General features: G+C 43.6%; 2 protein-coding genes across 4 annotated transcripts; both read right to left on the minus strand.

The window, feature by feature from the left end:
* Nucleotides 1–219: 219 nt before the first annotated feature.
* rsph4a (radial spoke head component 4A) lies at nucleotides 220–6,020 on the minus strand. Its single transcript, XM_038964715.1, has 7 exons — nucleotides 5,920–6,020; nucleotides 5,623–5,842; nucleotides 1,615–1,902; nucleotides 1,073–1,522; nucleotides 815–956; nucleotides 567–684; nucleotides 220–448 (listed from the first exon to the last, which is right to left on the minus strand). The coding sequence occupies exons 1-7, from the start codon at nucleotides 6,018–6,020 to the stop codon at nucleotides 220–222; spliced, it is 1,548 nt and encodes a 515-aa protein (XP_038820643.1).
* A 479-nt stretch (nucleotides 6,021–6,499) lies between these two features.
* On the minus strand, nucleotides 6,500–19,417 carry sympk (symplekin). Of its 3 annotated transcripts, none has more exons than XM_038965187.1 (27): nucleotides 19,319–19,417; nucleotides 18,961–19,068; nucleotides 18,780–18,845; nucleotides 18,351–18,404; nucleotides 17,431–17,504; nucleotides 17,192–17,318; nucleotides 16,830–17,079; nucleotides 16,029–16,199; nucleotides 15,585–15,824; nucleotides 15,288–15,439; nucleotides 15,044–15,194; nucleotides 14,628–14,856; nucleotides 14,357–14,507; nucleotides 13,578–13,813; nucleotides 13,390–13,471; nucleotides 13,171–13,284; nucleotides 12,943–13,090; nucleotides 12,687–12,847; nucleotides 12,437–12,545; nucleotides 12,223–12,323; nucleotides 11,723–11,813; nucleotides 11,526–11,627; nucleotides 11,201–11,388; nucleotides 9,402–9,578; nucleotides 9,145–9,240; nucleotides 8,797–9,027; nucleotides 6,500–6,972 (listed from the first exon to the last, which is right to left on the minus strand). In XM_038965187.1, the coding sequence occupies exons 1-27, from the start codon at nucleotides 19,340–19,342 to the stop codon at nucleotides 6,805–6,807; spliced, it is 3,801 nt and encodes a 1,266-aa protein (XP_038821115.1). In that variant the 5' UTR covers nucleotides 19,343–19,417; the 3' UTR covers nucleotides 6,500–6,804. The 3 variants fall into 3 exon arrangements, with proteins under 3 accessions (XP_038821115.1, XP_038821114.1, XP_038821116.1); XM_038965186.1 differs by having other exon boundaries at nucleotides 18,961–19,071; XM_038965188.1 differs by lacking the exons at nucleotides 17,431–17,504; nucleotides 18,780–18,845; nucleotides 18,961–19,068; nucleotides 19,319–19,417 and having other exon boundaries at nucleotides 18,351–18,387.
* Nucleotides 19,418–19,870: the final 453 nt, after the last annotated feature.

Below are 19,870 nucleotides of genomic sequence, written 5' to 3' on the forward strand. Positions count from 1 at the left end.
GGTCTGATGTCCAAGAAAGATTATTAAACAAAAAGATGTGAATTAAATGCACAAACATAATTTTCTCAGTTCATCTTCAAAAACAGCTTTGTGATTGTAAAAAAAAAGAGGCACAGGACATTGCTCTGCGAATTGTTTAATTTGTGATACCTTGACAAGTTATGGCTTTAGTCAACAGTCAATTTTGTAATGTAGTGTCTGTTTCCTACAAAGTCTTCCTCAATCATCATCCTCTTCATCTCCACCCAGGCCCCCTGTCTCATCTTGGGCAGCCTTCTGCTCCTCCAGGGCTGCTTTCAGGGCCTGCTCTTCCTCCAGACTGGGGTCCAGAGCCTCTGTGATCTCTGGCCCGCTGGTGTATTCTCGCTGGGGCATTGTTGGAAAAGTTGGAGTGTAGACTTCCCCTGCAAATTTCAGGCCCCAGCCAAAGTATATGTTCTCAAACTTCCTAAATTAGGAAACAAAAACATTTATTTGATTGGGGATGTTGTCTATGCCACGGTTACAACAACATATAACAAAACATTCCCTGAATAACATTCAGAAAATAAAGAACCCAAACTTACTTTCCACTGGCATAAGCATAAGCCCCTGGCCAGAGGTTGGAGTGTAGCACTGCAACAGCAAACTGAGAGATGAGGGTGGAGGACATCTTGGAGCTCCAGGGAGGGGTGGTGGTAATCTCTGAAATGCACATACAAGCAAACAGTCAAAATTTGTTTAATACATAAATTGTTTTATAACATGCTACCAGAATCGAGTGAAAATGTCTCTTCACCTTATCGTAGGCCAACACAGACTAGAATAGACTGACCTGCATCCTCAGAGAGTGGTGTGAGGAGGGGGGGGCCCACCTCTGGCTCAGGCTCATCAGCCTCCTCCTTCACCTCTTCATCTGCTTCCTCCTCAAAGTCATCCTCAGGCTTCTCAGCCAGGTTCACCCACACACAGCGACCCTAGGAGAGGCCATATGATAATTTACAGGGCAAAAAAAAAAAATGGTCTGGAGTATACCTGAAAATTGTTGATCAAAATCACACAAAAAAAATGAATGTTTTTAAGTCAGAGTTACCTGTTGGAGAATGTGCTGGACATGATGCACCCAGGTGGATAGAGATTCTGCCATTTCAGGAACAGGAATACCCTCAAAGTCAGGATTCTCTTCAAAGCTGTCTCGGGCTCCCTCCTCTTCTTCCTCACCTTCCTCCTCTCCAAACTGGTAGAACCCAAGGGGACTGACCTGTGTGCTGGCAGAGATGCGAGCAATTTGGGCTCGCAAATAGTTAGCCTCATTGCCAGGGAAAGGAGGATAGCTAACAATGGGGGCTTCCAGTCTCCCTGTGAAGAATTTGCGGATGTGGCGCGCAGCTGTAATCTGGGTAGGAGTGACAGTGGGCAGCCTCATCCAGGGAAGGCCAGGCTCTCTGCACACAAAGTAAGTGAATTTGTTCACACCTGTGCGGTTGTCCTCCTTTGGCACCACAGGTGGCGGCTTGAAAGTGGATCTTGGGAGTGTATCAATCTAAAAAGTAAAGTCATTATACATTTTTCATAAAAGAAGAAACGTAATATGAAAGCAACATAGTCAGACAGATTTTTTCAGTAACTCACCACTTCCACCATCTCAGCTTCCTCATCATCATCCCGAGGTTCTCCTTCTGCATCTTCCGCTGTTTCCTCATGAATCCCTTCCTCCTCATCTCTGTACTCACCCTCAGCAACAAGATAGTTGCCCTCAGTGCCCAGGATCTTACCCCAGAGTCGGCAGCGTGCTAGTGGTTGGGAATTTACCAACTGCTTGAGTGCCAGAAAAACCTTCAGCATCTCCTCTCTGCCCAGTCCCACTCCAGCCTGCTCCAGTAAAAAGCCAACTTCACTCACATTGGGGAGCGGTGTTTCTACCTAATGAGACATAGACACATTGAAATAATTATTGATCACACTATACAACTTGCTCATCCAATCCCCAGATCAGTCTTGGTAAAGTGAATGTGCAAGGACTACTATCGTAATTTGTTTTCTTACCAGTTCCTCCTCTTGGTAAAGTGATCTGATTTTGGAAAAGAAAATGAGGGGTGTCGCTGCGCAGAAATATATAAAAACATTGGAATGGAACTTTATTTTACCATCAATTTTCACTATAGCACTTATCAGGGCCGGTCCTTGCCGTTCTGCCAGACCAATGCTGCCCCGAAAACTAGAACAGTCCCTTTAAGCAAAATGAAAGGTGAAAATATATTTTTTGAGTGTTTAAAATAATATTTTCCAGGACGTTGAGAATACATATTTTTTCGGACGTTGAAAAATACGTATTTTCCGGATGCTGGAATCAGGTTCGTTTTTGGTTCTGAATGCAAGTTGAAAATAAGTAATTTATAGACATATGTTTGGGCCAAATCAAGGCTGGTCCAGACTGGACAAAATCACCAAAAATAGACCTCTATGATTTGTCAATGTCTGGTTCAGATTTGGTCCAGACCGAACCAAAAATCAATGACCGTGGGCATTGAAATAAAGGCCAGTCTGGACCACACATCGACGTCTATGACTGGTTCAGATTTGTTCCGGACCGGACCAAAAACCAATGTGGATGTGGATGTGGAAATCAAGGCCGGTCCGTAACTGCACCAAAAAAGACATCGAAAGGCGTCGCCCGGCCGTGCTTACTGAGGTGTAGCCCACAGTGTTGCCTGAAATTGAATTTTATGAATTCCCATCTGTGGTAAGCCTACCGTTTGTAAAACACAAACAAAGAAGTCCAAAAAACGTCGGCTCGTGCTTACTGAGGTGTAGACTACCATTTCGGCCCGCAATTTAATTTTATGAATGCCCATCCATGTGGTATAGGCTCAGCGTTTGTAAAACAGGCCATTACATCGGCTTTATTAGTCCTGATTCCTGTGACTAATCAATTTGGCTATTTAAGCTCTGAATATCTCCTACCAAAAGTTATAAGGAGTTATAGGGAGCCTATTTGCTATGTGTTTACACAGCGGGAAATGCAGAATAATTTTATTTTTCGTTATGATCAGCTTGTCAAAAATCTACTGATACAAACAGGAAACCACACTGATCATGACAATGGGGTGAAACTCAAGGACAACAGTTGTCATTGTCCATTCCATATTGTCCATTTTACTTTGACCTGTGCTGTTTTTAGTGTATGTTGTTTGTTAAAATGACAGCGCTTTTTTTATTTGATTGAGTGCCATTTAGGTTAGGCTATTTGATCTGAAAAACCTGCATGATGTAAAAAGTGTCTCATTACATTGTCATACATTTTATCTCCAGCCTGTAGGCTAATGAAAAGGTCACAAACTATTTCTACCATGTCCTATATCTGCTTCATGATTTATGTTAGATTTTTAGATTAGATTTTTTGACGGAACGTTGGTGGAGCGCTGCAGCGATGCATCTCTCCAAAAGCACCCTGGAGAGGCGCGCTGGGAATGGACAAGCAAAATATTTTGCGGCATCAACGCACAAAATATTTTGCGGCACAGGGCGACATCAGCGCACACCTAAAAAGCCCATATGCCACTGTTTGAGAGAAATTGTCATTCTTTTTTGACAGAATTATGTGAGTTTTTTGTGTTGTTGTTGGTGGTGCGTATCGGCAAGTTTAGCTCATAAAATGCCACCCTCATCAATATGCCACCATAGGCGGCTGCCCGTGCCCAATGAGCGGACCCGCAGTGAGTACCCTCAAGTACTTGTATTAATTATAACACAGAAATGTATTACCCCTTCACCGTTTTATTAATCTTAGCCTATTTAGTCATTTTTGAATCACCCATGTTTGGTAGCCTATGCTGTTGGATGCACTTTCTAACCATGGGCATGGTTGATCATGCGGTGGTTACAATGTATCACTAACCAAACGTTCTCATAAAAGGTCGGCTGCAAAGCCGCTGGAGCAAACGAGTTGGGTACAGGGATATACAGCATGTTTACATGCGAATACAGCGTTTTATTATTGATAGGATGGCTAAATCAGCCTCAATTTAACATCAGAGTTGCTTTTTTCTTTCTGAGGACTAACCAGGGACATTTCCGGGGACAGCTCTAGACAGGACACCTAAATCGGGGTCGTCACTGGTTACCACAGCCACAAAGAGATATTTCTAAAATGTATCTTCTTAAAATCAAATTTTAAACCTAACCCCACTGCTAACCTTATGCCTAACCCTAACCTTAAATTAAGACCAAAAAGTACATTTTTTCCCACAATGTATTTTTACAATATAGACGTTGTGGCTGTGGTAAATAGGTCGTTCAGTTTGATGAACAACACGTTTTCCCAAAAACGTTCCTGAACAGACTTTGATATACACTACATGACCAAAAGTATGTGGTCACCTGCTCATTGAACATCTCATTCCAAAATCATGGGCATTAATATGGAGTTGGTCCTCGCCTTTGTTGCTATAAAAGCCCCCACTCTTCTGGGAAGGCTTTCCACTAGATGTTGGAACATTGCTGTGGGAACTTGCTTCCATTCAGCCACAAGAGCATTAGTGAGGTCTGGCTGTGTTGGGCAATTAGGCCTGGTTCGCAGTCGGCGTTCCAATTCATCCTAAAGGTGTTTGATGGGGTTGAGGTCAGGGCTATGTGCAGGCCAGTCAAGTTTTTCCACACTGATCTCGACAAACCATTTCTGTATGGACCTCGCTTTGTGCACGGGGGCATTGTCATGCTGAAATAGGAAAGGGCCTTCCCCAAACTGTTGCCACAAAGTTGGAAGCACAGAATCGTCTAGAATGTCAATGTATGCTGTAGCGTTAAGATTTCCCTTCACTGGAACTAAGGGGCCTAGCCTGAACCATGAAAAACAGCCCCAGAACATTATTCCTCCAACAAACTTCACAGTTGGCACTATGCATTCAGGCAGGTAGCGTTCTCCTGGAATCCTCCAAACCCAGATTCATCCATCGGACTGTCAGATGGTGAAGCGTGACTCATCACTCCAGAGAACACGTTTCCACTGCTCCAGAGTCCAATGGCGGTGAACTTTACATCACTCCAGCCGACGCTTGGCATTGTGCATGTGTGTGGCTGCTCGGCCTTGGAAACCCATTTCATGAAGCTCCCGACGAACAGTTCTTGTGCTTTCGTTGCTTCCAGAGGCAGTTTGGAACTCGGTAGTGAGTGTTGCAACCGAGGACAGACGCGCTTCAGCACTCGGCGGTCCCGTTCTGTGAGCGTGCGCAGCCTACCACTTCACGGCTGAGCCGTTGTTGCTCCTAGACGTTTCCACTTTGCAATAACAGCACTTACAGTTGACCGGGGCAGCTCTAGCAGGGCAGATATTAGACGAACGGACTTGTTGGAAAGGTGGCATCCTATGACGGTGCCACGTTGAAATTCAATGAGCTCTTTCAATACGGGCCATTCTACTGCCAATATTTGTCTATGGAGATTGCATGGCTGTGTGCTCAAATGTATACACCTGTCACGGGTGTGGCTGAAATAGCTGAATCCACTCATTTGAAGGGGTGTACACATACTTTTTGTATATATTGTGTGTTTTTTTTTCAACAGGTCATTCAGTACTGCAGCGTTTCCGTTCAATTGAACTATCTATTACATTTTTGGTACTGAACGTAGCCCTGGCCACCTTACCTCTTGGTCACCATCATCACTCCCTCCCCGTGAAAACAGCAACATCTGCTGCTCAGCCAGGAGCTGTGCAGCAGCCGACAGAGGTATGTCTCTCAATGTGCTCTGCTTGTCCAGCAGCAATCCCCGCTTCACCTCATGGCTCATGTCTTCAATTACGTCAACCACATTTTCTGGGCGCTCATCCATCACCTTGGTCAGTACCCGTGCAAAATGGTCATAGCTGGAAAGGTTGGAGAAGAGTGTCATACTTACACGCTAGCATCACCCATCCACTATAGCAATCATACAAATACTCACAGGTTGAGGTTACTTTTTGTGCTATTTTTTAGCATAAAGGCCTTGAAGCAGATCGATGTCTGCTCCCTTTGATTGTTCAGTAGTGCTCCCTCTGACTCCATATTTCTTTCGTTCCCAACAACACAACAGAAAACGGTCCTGTTGTGAAAACAACTCGCTAACACCCAGTACGCCCCAGTGTCGCGGTTAAGTTTAGGTTGTTCATCATGCGTCAAAATCAACACTTTTCCAAAACATTAAAAAGGCAAATCTCAACATAGCTTTTGAAAATTGCTTTTGAAAATTGCTATCCAAGTTCCTTTCCAGAAAGTCCACATCATCAGTGGCCTGTTTCTAGGGTAAACAATACTGTTGCTGTGCTCGTGGTACTTCATGCATAGAATGTCCACCAGTCGCAGCATATCCTCCACTCCTAACAGTCTTTAAAAATGTAATGACATGCAGGATCTTGCTGCAGGTTCTCAATCGAAGCATGAAATAAAGGTTGAATTCATTGACCACCTTTGACAGAGAGTTGACCAGTACACATATGCTATACATAGTTTGTATAATTAATTAGGGCACAATAAAAAGACATGGAACAAATAAACAAATCTGTTTTATTTTCATGACAAATACATTTTCTATTAAGGACTTTCAAAAGTAAAATAAATTGTAGTAAATATTTTTCCTGACTAGAGTTCCGCAGTGCATTTCGCAATTTCGACAAATACAAAACTAAGGACACATAACATAGATATTTTTGGATGACCAAGAATTTGTATTTTCAAGAGGTTCATACAGGTAAGAGCCAGTACAAATACAGAGGTGAAGTCAAAACAATTTCGCAACAGTTCACACTCGGTTCATTATATTCTACTTTATGACTTCTCCTTAGATGGAACATCATTCTGCATCTCCTGTGCCAGTCTCAGGTTCTGCGGTACTGTCTTCGGTGACATCTTTTAATTGGTCAGTGACATCTGAAGGTTCAGTAGGTGCCTCCTCCATTGGGTCCTCCACTGTCTCTATAGGATCCGGAGTGGGGTTTTCTTCCACTACTGGCAAATCCACCTGGTACAAAACATAATTGATTAGAGTTATAATACACTGCTCAAAAAAATAAAGGGAACACTAAAATAACACATCCTAGATCTGAATAAATGAAATATTCTTATTAAATACTTTTTTCTTTACATAGTTGAATGTGCTGACAACAAAATCACACAACAATTATCAATGGAAATCAAATTTATCAACCCATGGAGGTCTGGATTTGGAGTCACACTCAAAATTAAAGTGGAAAACCACACTACAGGCTGATCCAACTTTGATGTAATGTCCTTAAAACAAGTCAAAATGAGGCTCAGTAGTGTGTGTGGCCTCCACGTGCCTGTATGACCTCCCTACAACGCCTGGGCATGCTCCTGATGAGGTGGCGGATGGTCTCCTGAGGGATCTCCTCCCAGACCTTTTCTAAAGCATCCGCCAACTCCTGGACAGTCTGTGGTGCAACGTGGCTTTGGTGGATGGAGCGACATGATGTCCCAGATGTGCTCATTTGGATTCAGGTCTGGGGAACGGGCGGGCCAGTCCATAGCATCAATGCCTTCCTCTTGCAGGAACTGCTGACACACTCCAGCCACATGAGGTCTAGCATTGTCTTGCATTAGGAGGAACCCAGGGCCAACCGCACCAGCATATGGTCTCACAAGGGGTCTGAGGATCTCATCTCGGTACCGAATGGCAGTCAGGCTATCTCTGGCGAGCACATGGAGGGCTGTGTGGCCCCCCAAAGAAATGCCACCCCACACCATGACTGACCCACCGCCAAACCGGTCATGCTGGAGGATGTTGCAGGCAGCAGAACGTTCTCCATGGCGTCTCCAGACTCTGTCACGTCTGTCACGTGCTCAGTGTGAACCTGCTTTCATCTGTGAAGAGCACAGGGCGCCAGTTGCGAATTTGCCAATCTTGGTGTTCTCTGGCAAATGCCAAACGTCCTGCACGGTGTTGGGCTGTAAGCACAACCCCCACCTGTGGACGTCGGGCCCTCATACCACCCTCATGGAGTCTGTTTCTGACCGTTTGAGCAGACACATGCACATTTGTGGCCTGCTGGAGGTCATTTTGCAGGGCTCTGGCAGTGCTCCTCCTGATCCTCCTTGCACAAAGGCGGAGGTAGCGGTCCTGCTGCTGGGTTGTTACCCTCCTACGGCCTCCTCCACGTCTCCTGATGTACTGGCCTGTCTCCTGGTAGCGCCTCCATGCTCTGGACACTACGCTGACAGACACAGCAAACCTTCTTGCCACAGCTCGCATTGATGTGCCATCCTGGATGAGCTGCACTACCTGAGCCACTTGTGTGGGTTGTAGACTCCGTCTCATGCTACCACTAGAGTGAAAGCACCGCCAGCAATCAAAAGTGACCAAAACATCAGCCAGGAAGCATAGGAACTGAGAAGTGGTCTGTGGTCACCACCTACAGAACCACTCCTTTATTGGGGGTGTCTTGCTAATTGCCTATAATTTCCACCTGTTGTCTATTCCATTTGCACAACAGCATGTGAAATTTATTGTCAATCAGTGTTGCTTCCTAAGTGGACAGTTTGATTTCACAGAAGTGTGATTGACTTGGAGTTACATTGTGTTGTTTAAGTGTTCCCTTTATTTTTTTGAGCAGTGTATATACACACACTACCTATCTATATGTAATAATATTTCAGCATGGCTTTTATAAGTGTTATTTTGAGGGGAAGCTCAGTGACTGTAGATTATTTTGCTGGTTGTCAGTTGCAAGACACCAGTTGTGTAAATCTACACCTTTTCAAAACTTTCCACATAAATACAACCAACTGCTGTAACGGCGACAAAAGGATGACAATAGTCTCGACTTACCTGCAAAGTGGTGTCTGCAGTTTCCTCTTGACTAGCGGGGGCCGTCTCTCCTTCCTCCATGGGTTCCTCTTCTTCTTTTTTATTTGGCAGATGCTGCTGGACTGCTGGCTCTGGATCTCTCAGTGGTACTGGAATAGGTTCTGCCCGTACTGGAGGGGTTGCAACAGGTGCGAAGGTTGCAACAGGTGCGAAGGTTACATTGGGTGCGATGGTTGCAACAGGTGTCTCAACCTGTATGTAGTGAAAGAAGAATAATCAAATAAAAAAGTAAAAGACATAATTAAGAGTTTAGACATGACAATCGTTAGTGACAGACACATAGCCATCTGTTGTTTCTGTGCCTATTACCTGTCTCTCCAATACTACAGGCTGCATGGCCTCTGGTTCTGGCTGCTTGCTGTTGGCCTCCAGGACTGTCATGATGGAGGCGGGAATGTGGGCTTGCTGTAACAACAACCAGGGAAGGTTTTGTTATGAGAGACTAATAAATAGGGAGCTGGATCAGTTTGATAAACAATAGAGAGACTTTCTTACACTGGTGCATTTCATTGGTATGAGCTTAAAATGTCTCCCACTAAAATAAAGAGATAACGTTAGCTAGCTACCTGGTGGGGGGTGAAAGAGTGGACATGCTGTAGAAGAGGTTCCCTCATCTCCGGGCAGCGCTCAAACACACTGGTAAGCTGAGCTGGTGGGAGCTGCAGCAGCACGCTGTAGGACTGCGGCTTGGTCCTCTGGCAGCACTTCACAAAGCCCTCCCACACCTTAGGATACTTCCACACCTGCACAACAAACAGGGACACACATATGTATATACAGTACCAGTCAAAAGTTTGGACACACCTACTCATTCAAGGGGTTTTCTTTATTTTTATTATTTTCTACATGGTAGAATAATAGTGAAGACATCAAAACTATGAAATCACACATGTGGAATCATGTAGTAACCAAAACAGTGTTAATCAAAATATATAGCAGTCAGTTACAACATTAATAATGTCTACACTGTATTTCTGACCAATTTGATGTTATTTTAATGGACAAAAAATATGCTTTTCTTTCAAAAACAAGGACATTTCTAAGTGACCCCAAACTTTTGAATGGTAGTAAATAAAAGTTTGGGGTCACTTAGAAATGTCCTTGTTTTTGAAAGAAAAGCACATTTTTTGTCCATTAAAATAACATCAAATTGATCAGAAATACAGTGTAGACATTGTTAATGTTGTAAATGACTATTGTAGCTGGAAACGGCTGATTTTTAATGGAATATCTACATAGGCGTCCAGAGGCCCGTTATCAGCAACCATCACTCCTGTGTTCCAATGGCATGTTGTGTTAGCTAATCCAAGTTTATCCTTTTAAAAGACTAATTGATCATTAGAAAACCCTTTTGCAATTATGTTAGCACAGCTGAAAACATTTTTTTTTCCCTGATTAAAGAAGCAATAAAACTGTCTTTCTTTAGACTAGTTGAGTATCTGGAGCATCAGCATTTGTGGGTTTGATTACAGGCTCAAAATGGCCAGAAACAAAAATCTTTCTTCTGAAACTCATCAGTCTATTCTTGGTCTGAGAAATGAAGGCTATTCCATGCGAGAAATTGCCAAGAAACTGAAGATCTCATACAACACTGTGTACTACTCCCTCCACAGAACATCGCAAACTGGATCAAACCAGAATAGAAAGAGTGGGAGGCCCCGGTGCACAACTGAGCAAAAGGACATGTACATTAGAGTGTCTAGTTTGAGAAACAGACGCCTCACAAGTCCTCAACTGGCAGCTTCATTAAATAGTACCCGCAAAACACCAGTCTCAACGTCAACAGTGAAGAGGCGACTCCGGGATGCTGGCCTTCAAGGCAGAGTTCCTCAGTCCAGTGTCTGTGTTCTTTTGCCCATCTAAATCTTTTATTTTTATTGGCCAGTCTGAGATATGTCTTTTTCTTTGCAACTCTTCCTAGAAGGCCAGCATCCCGGAGTCGCCTCTTCACTGTTGACGTTGAGACTGGTGTTTTGCGGGTACTATTTAATGAAGCTGCCAGTTGAGGACTTGTGAGGCGTCTGTTTCTCAAACTAGACACTCTAATGTACTTGTCCTTCTCAGAACAAGAATAGACTGAAGAGTTTAAGAAGAAAATTATTTGTTTCTGTCCATTTTGAGCCTGTAATCGAACCAACAAATGCTGATCAATTTGATGTTATTTTAATGGACAATTCTTTTTGCTTTTCTTGCAAAAACAAGAAAATTCTGAAGTCACCCCAGACTTTTGAACGGTAGTGTATAACATATAGCAGGTTACCGGCATCCTGTGTTCTTAAACAGCAAAGCCGTCAAATCAAGTCTGCGTCTAAATGTTGGCTTAACCTAATGCTCAGTGTAGGAGAAAACCTCCTCGTTTACTGACCTGCTTGACAATGAGTCGGGACAGGATGTTCATAACGAAGCCTCCCAGGCGGGGGTACATGCTGAGGGACTGGATAACTGTTCTCATCAGCAGAATGGGGAGAGGACTCTGCTCCATCAGCTGCTGCATTACCACAGCCAGGACCTCTGACGTGTACACATTCTTCTCCCCAAAACACAGGTTGGTGGCTGCAGACATGGACACACAAATAATACACTTTGATCAGCTCAGAAATGTTCCAACAGAAAAATATCACTGATGACAATGTGTAATAGTGTACCAGAGAAAACAAAACTGAATGGTTCTCAGGTAGAAGACAACTTACCTTTTATGATGGACTTCATGTCACACTTTGTTGAGTCAACATTGTGTAAAGAAATGAGAAGCTCGCCAGGGGTGAGAGGAGACATTGAGGAACTACCCTCGCCTAGTAACGAGAGATGACAGCGTTATTACACGTCATTCACACTTGTGACATACAAGTGTGGACAGCAATCACTGGAAGATGTGACGGGATCTTACTATGCTGGGTGCCCAGGAGACGGTTGAAGACTTCCTTCACCACAATGGGGTTGAGCTTGATAAGCTTGGGAAGAGCCTGGGTCACCTCTTTCTGTACACAGAAACACAGCAGAATCAGGGAGAACTCTGTTTATGATATATCCTGATTGCCTAGTCACTTTTACCCCTACCCATATGTACATTCTGTGTTACCTCAATCTCGTACCCCTGCACATTGACTCGGTACTGGTACTCCTTGTATATAGCTTTGTTATTGTTTCCAGTGTTACGGTTTCCTTTTTTATTTAGCAAATACTTGTCTTACTTTTTAATTCTGCATTGTTGGAACAGGCTTGTAAGTAAGCATTTCACTGCAAAGTCCACACGTGTTGTATTCGGCACAAGTGACCAATAAAATTTGATTTGACCAATGTAACACTGATCCTGTTGTTTTAATGTCACAGTTATCTCCCTATTGTAGCACTTTGTGAATGACACCATTGTTTCTTTGAGGAACTTACCTTTTCCAGGCCGTTGATGACAGGAATTAGGAAACGAACGTCGGGCACTCGTTTGTGATACAGGTCCCTCACTCTCTCCACCAACTCTGGTGACGGAGGCACTAAGGAAAGACAAGAATCCATGTAGAAGCTGACAATCCCATCTCATCTCCCTTTTGCCAAGCACACAGACCATCTGCGAATAAGCTGGGCAGTGGAGTGAAATACACTTTACCTTTATCAGTGAGAATGTGCAGGCAGCGAGTGACCAGAGTCTCTGCTCCTTTAGGACAGTTTTCAACCAACAGCAGAAGCTGTGGAGACTTCATTCCCATTCCACGGATCTATTGGGCAGGGAGAAAACTCACGAACACACACTGGTGGACAAGCAAGCCAAACAGCAGAGAGGACCAGGGAGACTGGTGCAGGGAGAGTGTAAGGAATTAGACAAAACTAAAGAGAGTGGGTAAGAAGAAGGGGCTTACTGGCTGCTCTATCACTCGAAGCACACTGCGCTTGATGTCAGCAATGGCTTCAGTGTAGACAGAGGCCAGCTCATGAACCAGGCGGTGGTTGAGAGGCAGAAGGGACAGGTAGAGGTACAGACACTGCCTCACGGTGTCCTCTGTCCAGGGGGAGGCCACCTCTGTGGGAGTGAGAGGGACAAACAGACATGGTTAGGTCAGTGGGGAAGAGAGAGACATTGTCGTGTGTGTATAAAAGTTAAACTGGAAATCAAACCTGTATCCTTGTCAGCCCCAAAAAGTAACGACGGAGGATTAGGGTGTACGAGAAGCTGCATGTAGTTCAGTGCAAACTTCTCAATATAGTCCCTCAGCTGGTCTTTCTCATACATCCGCTTTATGAAGGACAGGGCATTGGAGCGCACCTGGACAGAAAACAGTTAACTAAAGAAAAACACAAGCCAGCAGCAACAGAGAATCAGTTTTGTTCATTTTACTATGTTACCTTCTCCTTTTCATGTGAGCTGAGATCCAGAAGCACGTGGAGGTACTGGAACTGCCTTGAGGGCCGTTTTATAATCAGCTCTTTTAGAGTAGTCATGCCGAGGTACACCCGCGACTGAAACACATTCAACCAGAAAGAAAATCCCTAGTGTCATGATGACAAAGCCGGTACGTCATTTAAATTTTTTGCTCAAGTTTAAAGACAATCGAATGTCATTACCTCATCTTCACAGTACCGTCGTATTACTTCCAAAGCAGATTCTGTAATTAACGGAGCCTCCAGCACAATCTTTGTGAAAAGCCTAGGAGATGGGATAGAAATGGATAGGAAAGTGGATTAGATAATTGCTATTTGACTGCGGAGCCCTTTAGCTGGTGTCCACAGAAGAACAACGTAACTGTCCTCACCCATCCCTCTGCTCGGGCTTCTCCTGCAGGCCGGACAGTAGAGTGAAGAGGCAGTGGTCGTAGCTGTCCAACAAGCCAGTGGGCTGCTGACTGAGGTATGTGTTGTACTCCTGGTAGAGAAGAGAGAAGGCCAGGTCGCTCCTGGTCCTAATGTCCTCCAGAATGAACTCCAGCACATCATCCTTCATCATCCCCTCAAACTGAGTCACAAGTCTGGACAGCAGCTTCACGCGCACCTGCCAGGAAGAGTACATATATATTTATATTCCGGACTCAGACATCACTCGTTCTAATATTTCTAGATTTCTTCATTTGAAGCAGTACAACTAATTAAACTGAACTTCACCTCCAGCCACTTCACCACTTATTCAAAATCAGATTCGGTACTCAAAATAGGAGACCAAGATCATTTTCTGGGGCATTGATCAAATAAACCTTGCTTCAGGTATCATACACATAAGTATGTGATCTTGTGTTTAATCTCACTGTCGTACCATACTGACCATGCGTTCTAATATTTATAGATTTCTTCATTTTAATTTGGGGGATTTGCGTGTATTGTTAGATATTACTGCACGGTTGGAGCTAGGAACATAAGCATTTTGATACACCCACGATAACATCCACAAAATGTGTACGAGACCAATCAAATTTGACATATGGCTACATCATAGACTCAAATAAGATGTTTGTCTCTTCCTATAGATGTTAGTTACTATGGAAATTGATGCCTTCTTTTATTTCTCTACTGGAGAGGAAGAATGTTTTGAAACACTCACATGGGCCATCCCACTCTGTGCTATAGCTTTTTCTGAGTGCAGGATGCGCTTGACAGCCATGTTGGTCAACTTTTCAAGCTGGGTGTCTGTCAAAGGCTGGATCACATCAGCTAATCTGAACACTTTCCTCTTCCCACTTGCACCAGGTGTTCTAAAAAAATCAAATCAAATAAAAGACACAAATGAAACAGTCAGAATGGTTAAATGGCAGGGTGGTTATAGGGTACCAGGTTTGCTTTTATGTGTGATAGTTGTACTGCTTCAGACTCACTTGATCTGTGTGGAGGGGAGGATGGGCTCAGGCAGCCTCTTGACCTGGGGGGCTTCCCCCGTTTCAGTTTGGCTCTTATCTCCATAGCCTCCTCCAACCACAGAGATGGCTTGGCCCATAACTGGTACTTTACGCTTGATGAGCAGGTCTTTGGAGGACTCCCCTATGCCTTCATCCATGCCCTCCTCCTTTCCAGCTTTCTCATCTCGTGCTTTGCACTGCTCCAGTCCTAAGGGATAGATTGGAGAAGGTTTGAAACAGATCTAATTAGAATTAAGAATTTGGAGAACAGATTTTCAGAAATGAAAATCAACATTTCCATCTTTGAAATCTGTGAATTGGGTGGCCCATTGTGCTCAGTCATTTTGCTATCTTTATTTCCTTGTCCTAGTTCCTTCCCCCCCTCTCTCTCTAACCTGGTCCAACTCCAGCTGCTGTCATCTGAGTGGCCATCATTCTGGCCAAGTGTTTGATTTGGGCATCTGTTCCTGCAGACTCCACTGGTGTGTATGTGGCCTGGAAGGATGCTGGCATGACATCAGGCAAGTACACCATGCTGATTAGAACCTGTATGTGGAAGAGGAACACAAACATGAGAATGGCCCTCACATCCTCCAGGTGTCAAAAATGAATAAATCACATTCTACCACAGCAGTTTACCAGATTGGCCACGTTCTCTGGGGAGAGCAGGGGGCGCAAGAACTCTGCAGTGAGGTCGATGGCTGACTGGGCTACTGGCACAGAGGAGGGCTTGGAGATGGAAGGGGGGGCTGGCTCTTCTTTATCTTCATCATCTTCTATAAGAGCGGGCTCTGAAAGTAAGACAACATTAGATTACAGATCTAGCATATGGAACCACAGGTTGATTCTGGATTTATGGGGTGTGGGAGTCAACTAGGTACTTCTAAAAAAGGTATCAGTCTGAATGGTAACTGGTGCAATATCTTTACAACTAACCAATCTTGAGCTTTTTGCCCTCTGTGTATGGCTCATGGCGGGGCCTTTTGCGCGGTTCACGTGGGGCTGGCGTGTTGCGGGTTATTTCATTCTGGGACATCCCCAGGTCTAGGAGCAGAGTGCTGATTTGGCCCTGGAACTCCAGGCTGCAGGGGTGCTTGAGCACTGCCATCAGGTGTAACTTCAGATTCTTGCGTACACTGCTCACCTGAGACTTGGCCAGCGTTGGGGGTAGGTTGGCTACAAAAACAAGTGAAATATGATTTAAATTAAACTGAACTTCACCTCCAGCCAGTTCACCACTTATTCAAAATCAGATTCTGTACTCAAAATAGGAGACCAAGATCAATTTCTAGGGCATTGATAAAAAAATAAAAATGCTTCAGGTATCATACACATAAGCTTGTGATCTTGTGTTTAATCTCACTGTAGTACCATACTGACCATGCAGAGTCTCATAAGCCTGGACCACTTCAGACATAAACATAGGCCTCTGTCGGGCCAGTGTGGCCAGGGAACCCAGGGCTGTGGTCAGGTTGATGCTGGAGATAGCAGGGTGGACCATGAACTTCAGAAGCTGCTCCAGCGCAGACTTGCCCTCCCCACACAGGGTATCTTAGGAAGATATTGCAGACATTGTGTAAGGTGCATCAAGACATGTAGAGACAGCAATGCTACATTTAAGCAATAAAGCACGAGGGGGTGTGGTATATGGCCAAAATATATCACGGCTATGTGATGTTCTTATGCACGACGCAACGCGGAGTACCTGGATACAGTCCTTAGCTGTGGTATATTGGCCATATACCACAAACCCCCAAGGTGCGTTATTGCTATTATAAACTGGTTACCAACATAATTAGAGCAGTAAAAATAAATGTTTTGCCATACGGTCTGTTATAAATTGGGTGGTTTGAGCCCTGAATGATTGGCTGAAAGCCGTGGTATATCAGACCATATACCACAGGTATGACAAAAGTTATTTTTACTGCTCTAATTACGTTGATAAATAGTTTATAATAGCAATGCGTCGTGGATAACAGCAGCCCTTAGCCGTGGTATATTGGCCATATACCACAACACTCGGGCCTTATTGCTTAAATATACCACGGCTGTCAGCCAATCAGCATTCAGGGCTCAAACCACCCAGAAGTACCTAATGTGCACAACACATTAGGGAAAACTCAACTGAAAATGTATGTAAAGCTTTAAAATGTCACAGTAAAGAAAATCATCTCCTCTCACCGTAGCGGATATAGGCATGGTCTTTGGAGATTTTATCCAGGCTGATGTCTCCCTCTTGGCGCTTGGGAGTGTCAGAGTCTGACGTCCTCGGTGAAAGAGTGATGATGAGAGACTCTGTGAACTTGATAGCATGAGTGCGGACTCCATCATTGTCAACTTCCAGCATAGCCAGAACTTCCTCCTTCATCTGAGTCACCATGTCCCAGCATGCTTCCTGCATGTCTGACATGGTCTTGGAACGCACAAACCACTGGCATAGAAAACAAACAAGCCTCAGTACAGCACACAGCAACACACATGGGTACATAATATGGGTTGAATGGGATAACAATGAGAAGGCATTGATTCATGAAAGTGTGTACCTGCAGCGCCACTTTGTAGAGCTGAGTGAGTGTGAGGATAGCCTTCTTCACCACATTGACACTGTCGTCCTTCAGCAGCATGTTCAGGTTGGCAATCAGTTTAAGCAGGAGCTCGTTGTCCCTCTTACTGTTAAGACAAAAACACCCCAAGTTAAAAATATCAACATACATGACTTTCGTAAACTTGATATTCTAACAACTGTTCTATATATGTGTGTGTGAGACTGATGAACACTTACCATGCTTCCTCAATGAAGCCAATGACAAACTTTCTTACTTCCATTGACTTATCTGTCTGAAAGGCTATGATCTCCTACAGACAAAGGGTGACAATGAGAGAGAGAGCGCATTTTACACTTAAACAATAAGGCCTGACGGGGTGTGGTATATGGCCAATATACCATAGCTATGGGCTGTTCTTATTCACGACCCACGCAGAGTGCCTGGATATAGCCCTTAGCCATGGTATATTGGCCATATACCACAAACCCCAGAGGTGCCTTATTGCTATTATACACTGATTATACGGTCTGATATACCACGGCTTTCAGCAAAATCAGTATTCAGAGCTCGAACCACCCAGTTTATAAAAGTGCTTTTACAACTGGTGTTAACCTAGCTGAGGAACGCTCAACTTTGTTATATTATATCGAGGCGGAGTTGGTTGCACGGTTTGCTAGCAACAACATTGTGTCACCATCAGTCAATACTTGTAAAAATGACAATTCTGAAAAAGCTTACCTGTACCTATGTTTCTCCGCAGTCCTTTCGCAGGGTGCTGAAATTCCTACTTTTAATAAAAACTTATTGAATACAACCAATGACTTTTTCCTCATGTGTTGCACAACTCAGCGCGAGTGCACGTGCCAACTGAATCTCAGCTTACGTGATGTCAAGGCCACTACGTCTCCAGTTGAGCAACACAAATTAGGAAAAAGTCAGTGGTATTCGATAAAAGTTATACAAGACAAACATAGGTACAGGTAAGCATTTTCAGAATTGACATTTCTACAAGTATCGACTGATGGTGACTCAATGTTGTTCCTCGCAAATTGTGCAACCAGTTATCAAAACTCAACTCTGCCCTCGATACAAGAGAATGGAGCTGAGCGTTCCTCATCTAGTGGTAACCAATATACAGTTATAACTACATACTTACATCTAAGAAATTGTCAAGTAAAGAGGGGTCCTTGTTGATGATCAGTTCCTGGACCTGAATGATGAAAAGACACTTGTAAATATTATATATATATTTAAAAAAATTAAATAAATGTGCCTTTATTTAACTAGGCAAGTCAGTTAAGAACATTCTTATTTACAATGATGGCCTACTGGCGAACAGTGGGTTAACTGCCTTGTTCAGGGGCAGAATGACAGATTTTTACCTTGTCAGCTCGGGGATTCAATCCAGCAACCTTTCCGTTACTGGCCCAATGCTCTAACCACTAGACTACCTGCCGCCCCATATATATTACAGGTCTGAAGAAAAGGGTATAATGTATAGCCGTCCTAACATTCCTATCTGATCTCTTGAAGGAGCTTATTACTGATGGCCTTATACTGGCCTGCTAGAGAGCTGATCACAAACCTGTTTGAGAACCGTGAGTTTGCTGTCTGTAGCAATAAGAGCTGCTTGGTTCAGGAGATCAACAACCTGTAAGTTGAGAACAGACAATCAGGTACATATGTTGGAACTGTCAAACATAGATAATTTGACGCGATTTTATACAAATATGGACCAAATCATTCCAAGGGTTGTTCGGGGATACCTTTTCACTGGTGGTCATATCGACAATAGCCGTGTCCTCGTCTTCATTGAAAAACTGTGATGCCACACTGGTCCTCACACCAGCACTTTCTCCGTTATTTGAGGCCATCTTCTAAACATACACGGAAACAAAGTTAAATTAAATAATAACATTAAATTAACTTACTAGTTAGTTACATGCGATGGAAAAATAAGAGCAAACCCTGGCGCACTTTGGTTACAAACAGATAACGTTAGCTACCAACCATAACGTTAGCCGGCTATGCTAGTTAGGTGACGGAAGTTAGCCGTCACCTGCCTGTGCAAAATAACTTTACTGACAACAACAATTACAGCACAAAATGAGGCAAACACATTACCTTATTAGATCCTTTATTATTCATAAATTAAAATGAAATATTTGCACTGGTGTAACAAGGGCGCAACTTCGCTAATACACCGCCATATTTGGTGGAAGTACTAATAATGCAGCTGTGCAACAAAAGCGTCCCTCGGCTGCAACAACGGTTGGGTGTTTTAAGTTCCCTTTTACGCATAACTAGATACATTTACCAGACAAATTGGCAAATATGATTTTAAACCTCTGAACCTATTATATTTATATACAGATGTTTTATTTATGCTTTTATGTGCAAAATTGTAGCCTATAGAAGGACACGTGAGGTAAACCCATACAACTTGTAAAGGGTTGCAAACTGTACATAAAAAAACATTTGTCGGGATATTTAAAAAATACAATACACCAAAGGTACTGATAGCCAACCCATTTCATCTGTCTGAACCATAGACCTAACATAATAACGTATCTATTTAACGGCTTGGAATAATTGTATTAAGCTGTAACAAACAGCAACCCTTCCTCGCCCTCTGCTGCCTGTAGAGAGGCACAGCAACTGGAACACTGTTGTTCA

The sequence above is a fragment of the Salvelinus namaycush genome, chromosome 26, assembly GCF_016432855.1.
Source record: "Salvelinus namaycush isolate Seneca chromosome 26, SaNama_1.0, whole genome shotgun sequence".
Taxonomy (NCBI): domain Eukaryota; kingdom Metazoa; phylum Chordata; class Actinopteri; order Salmoniformes; family Salmonidae; genus Salvelinus; species Salvelinus namaycush.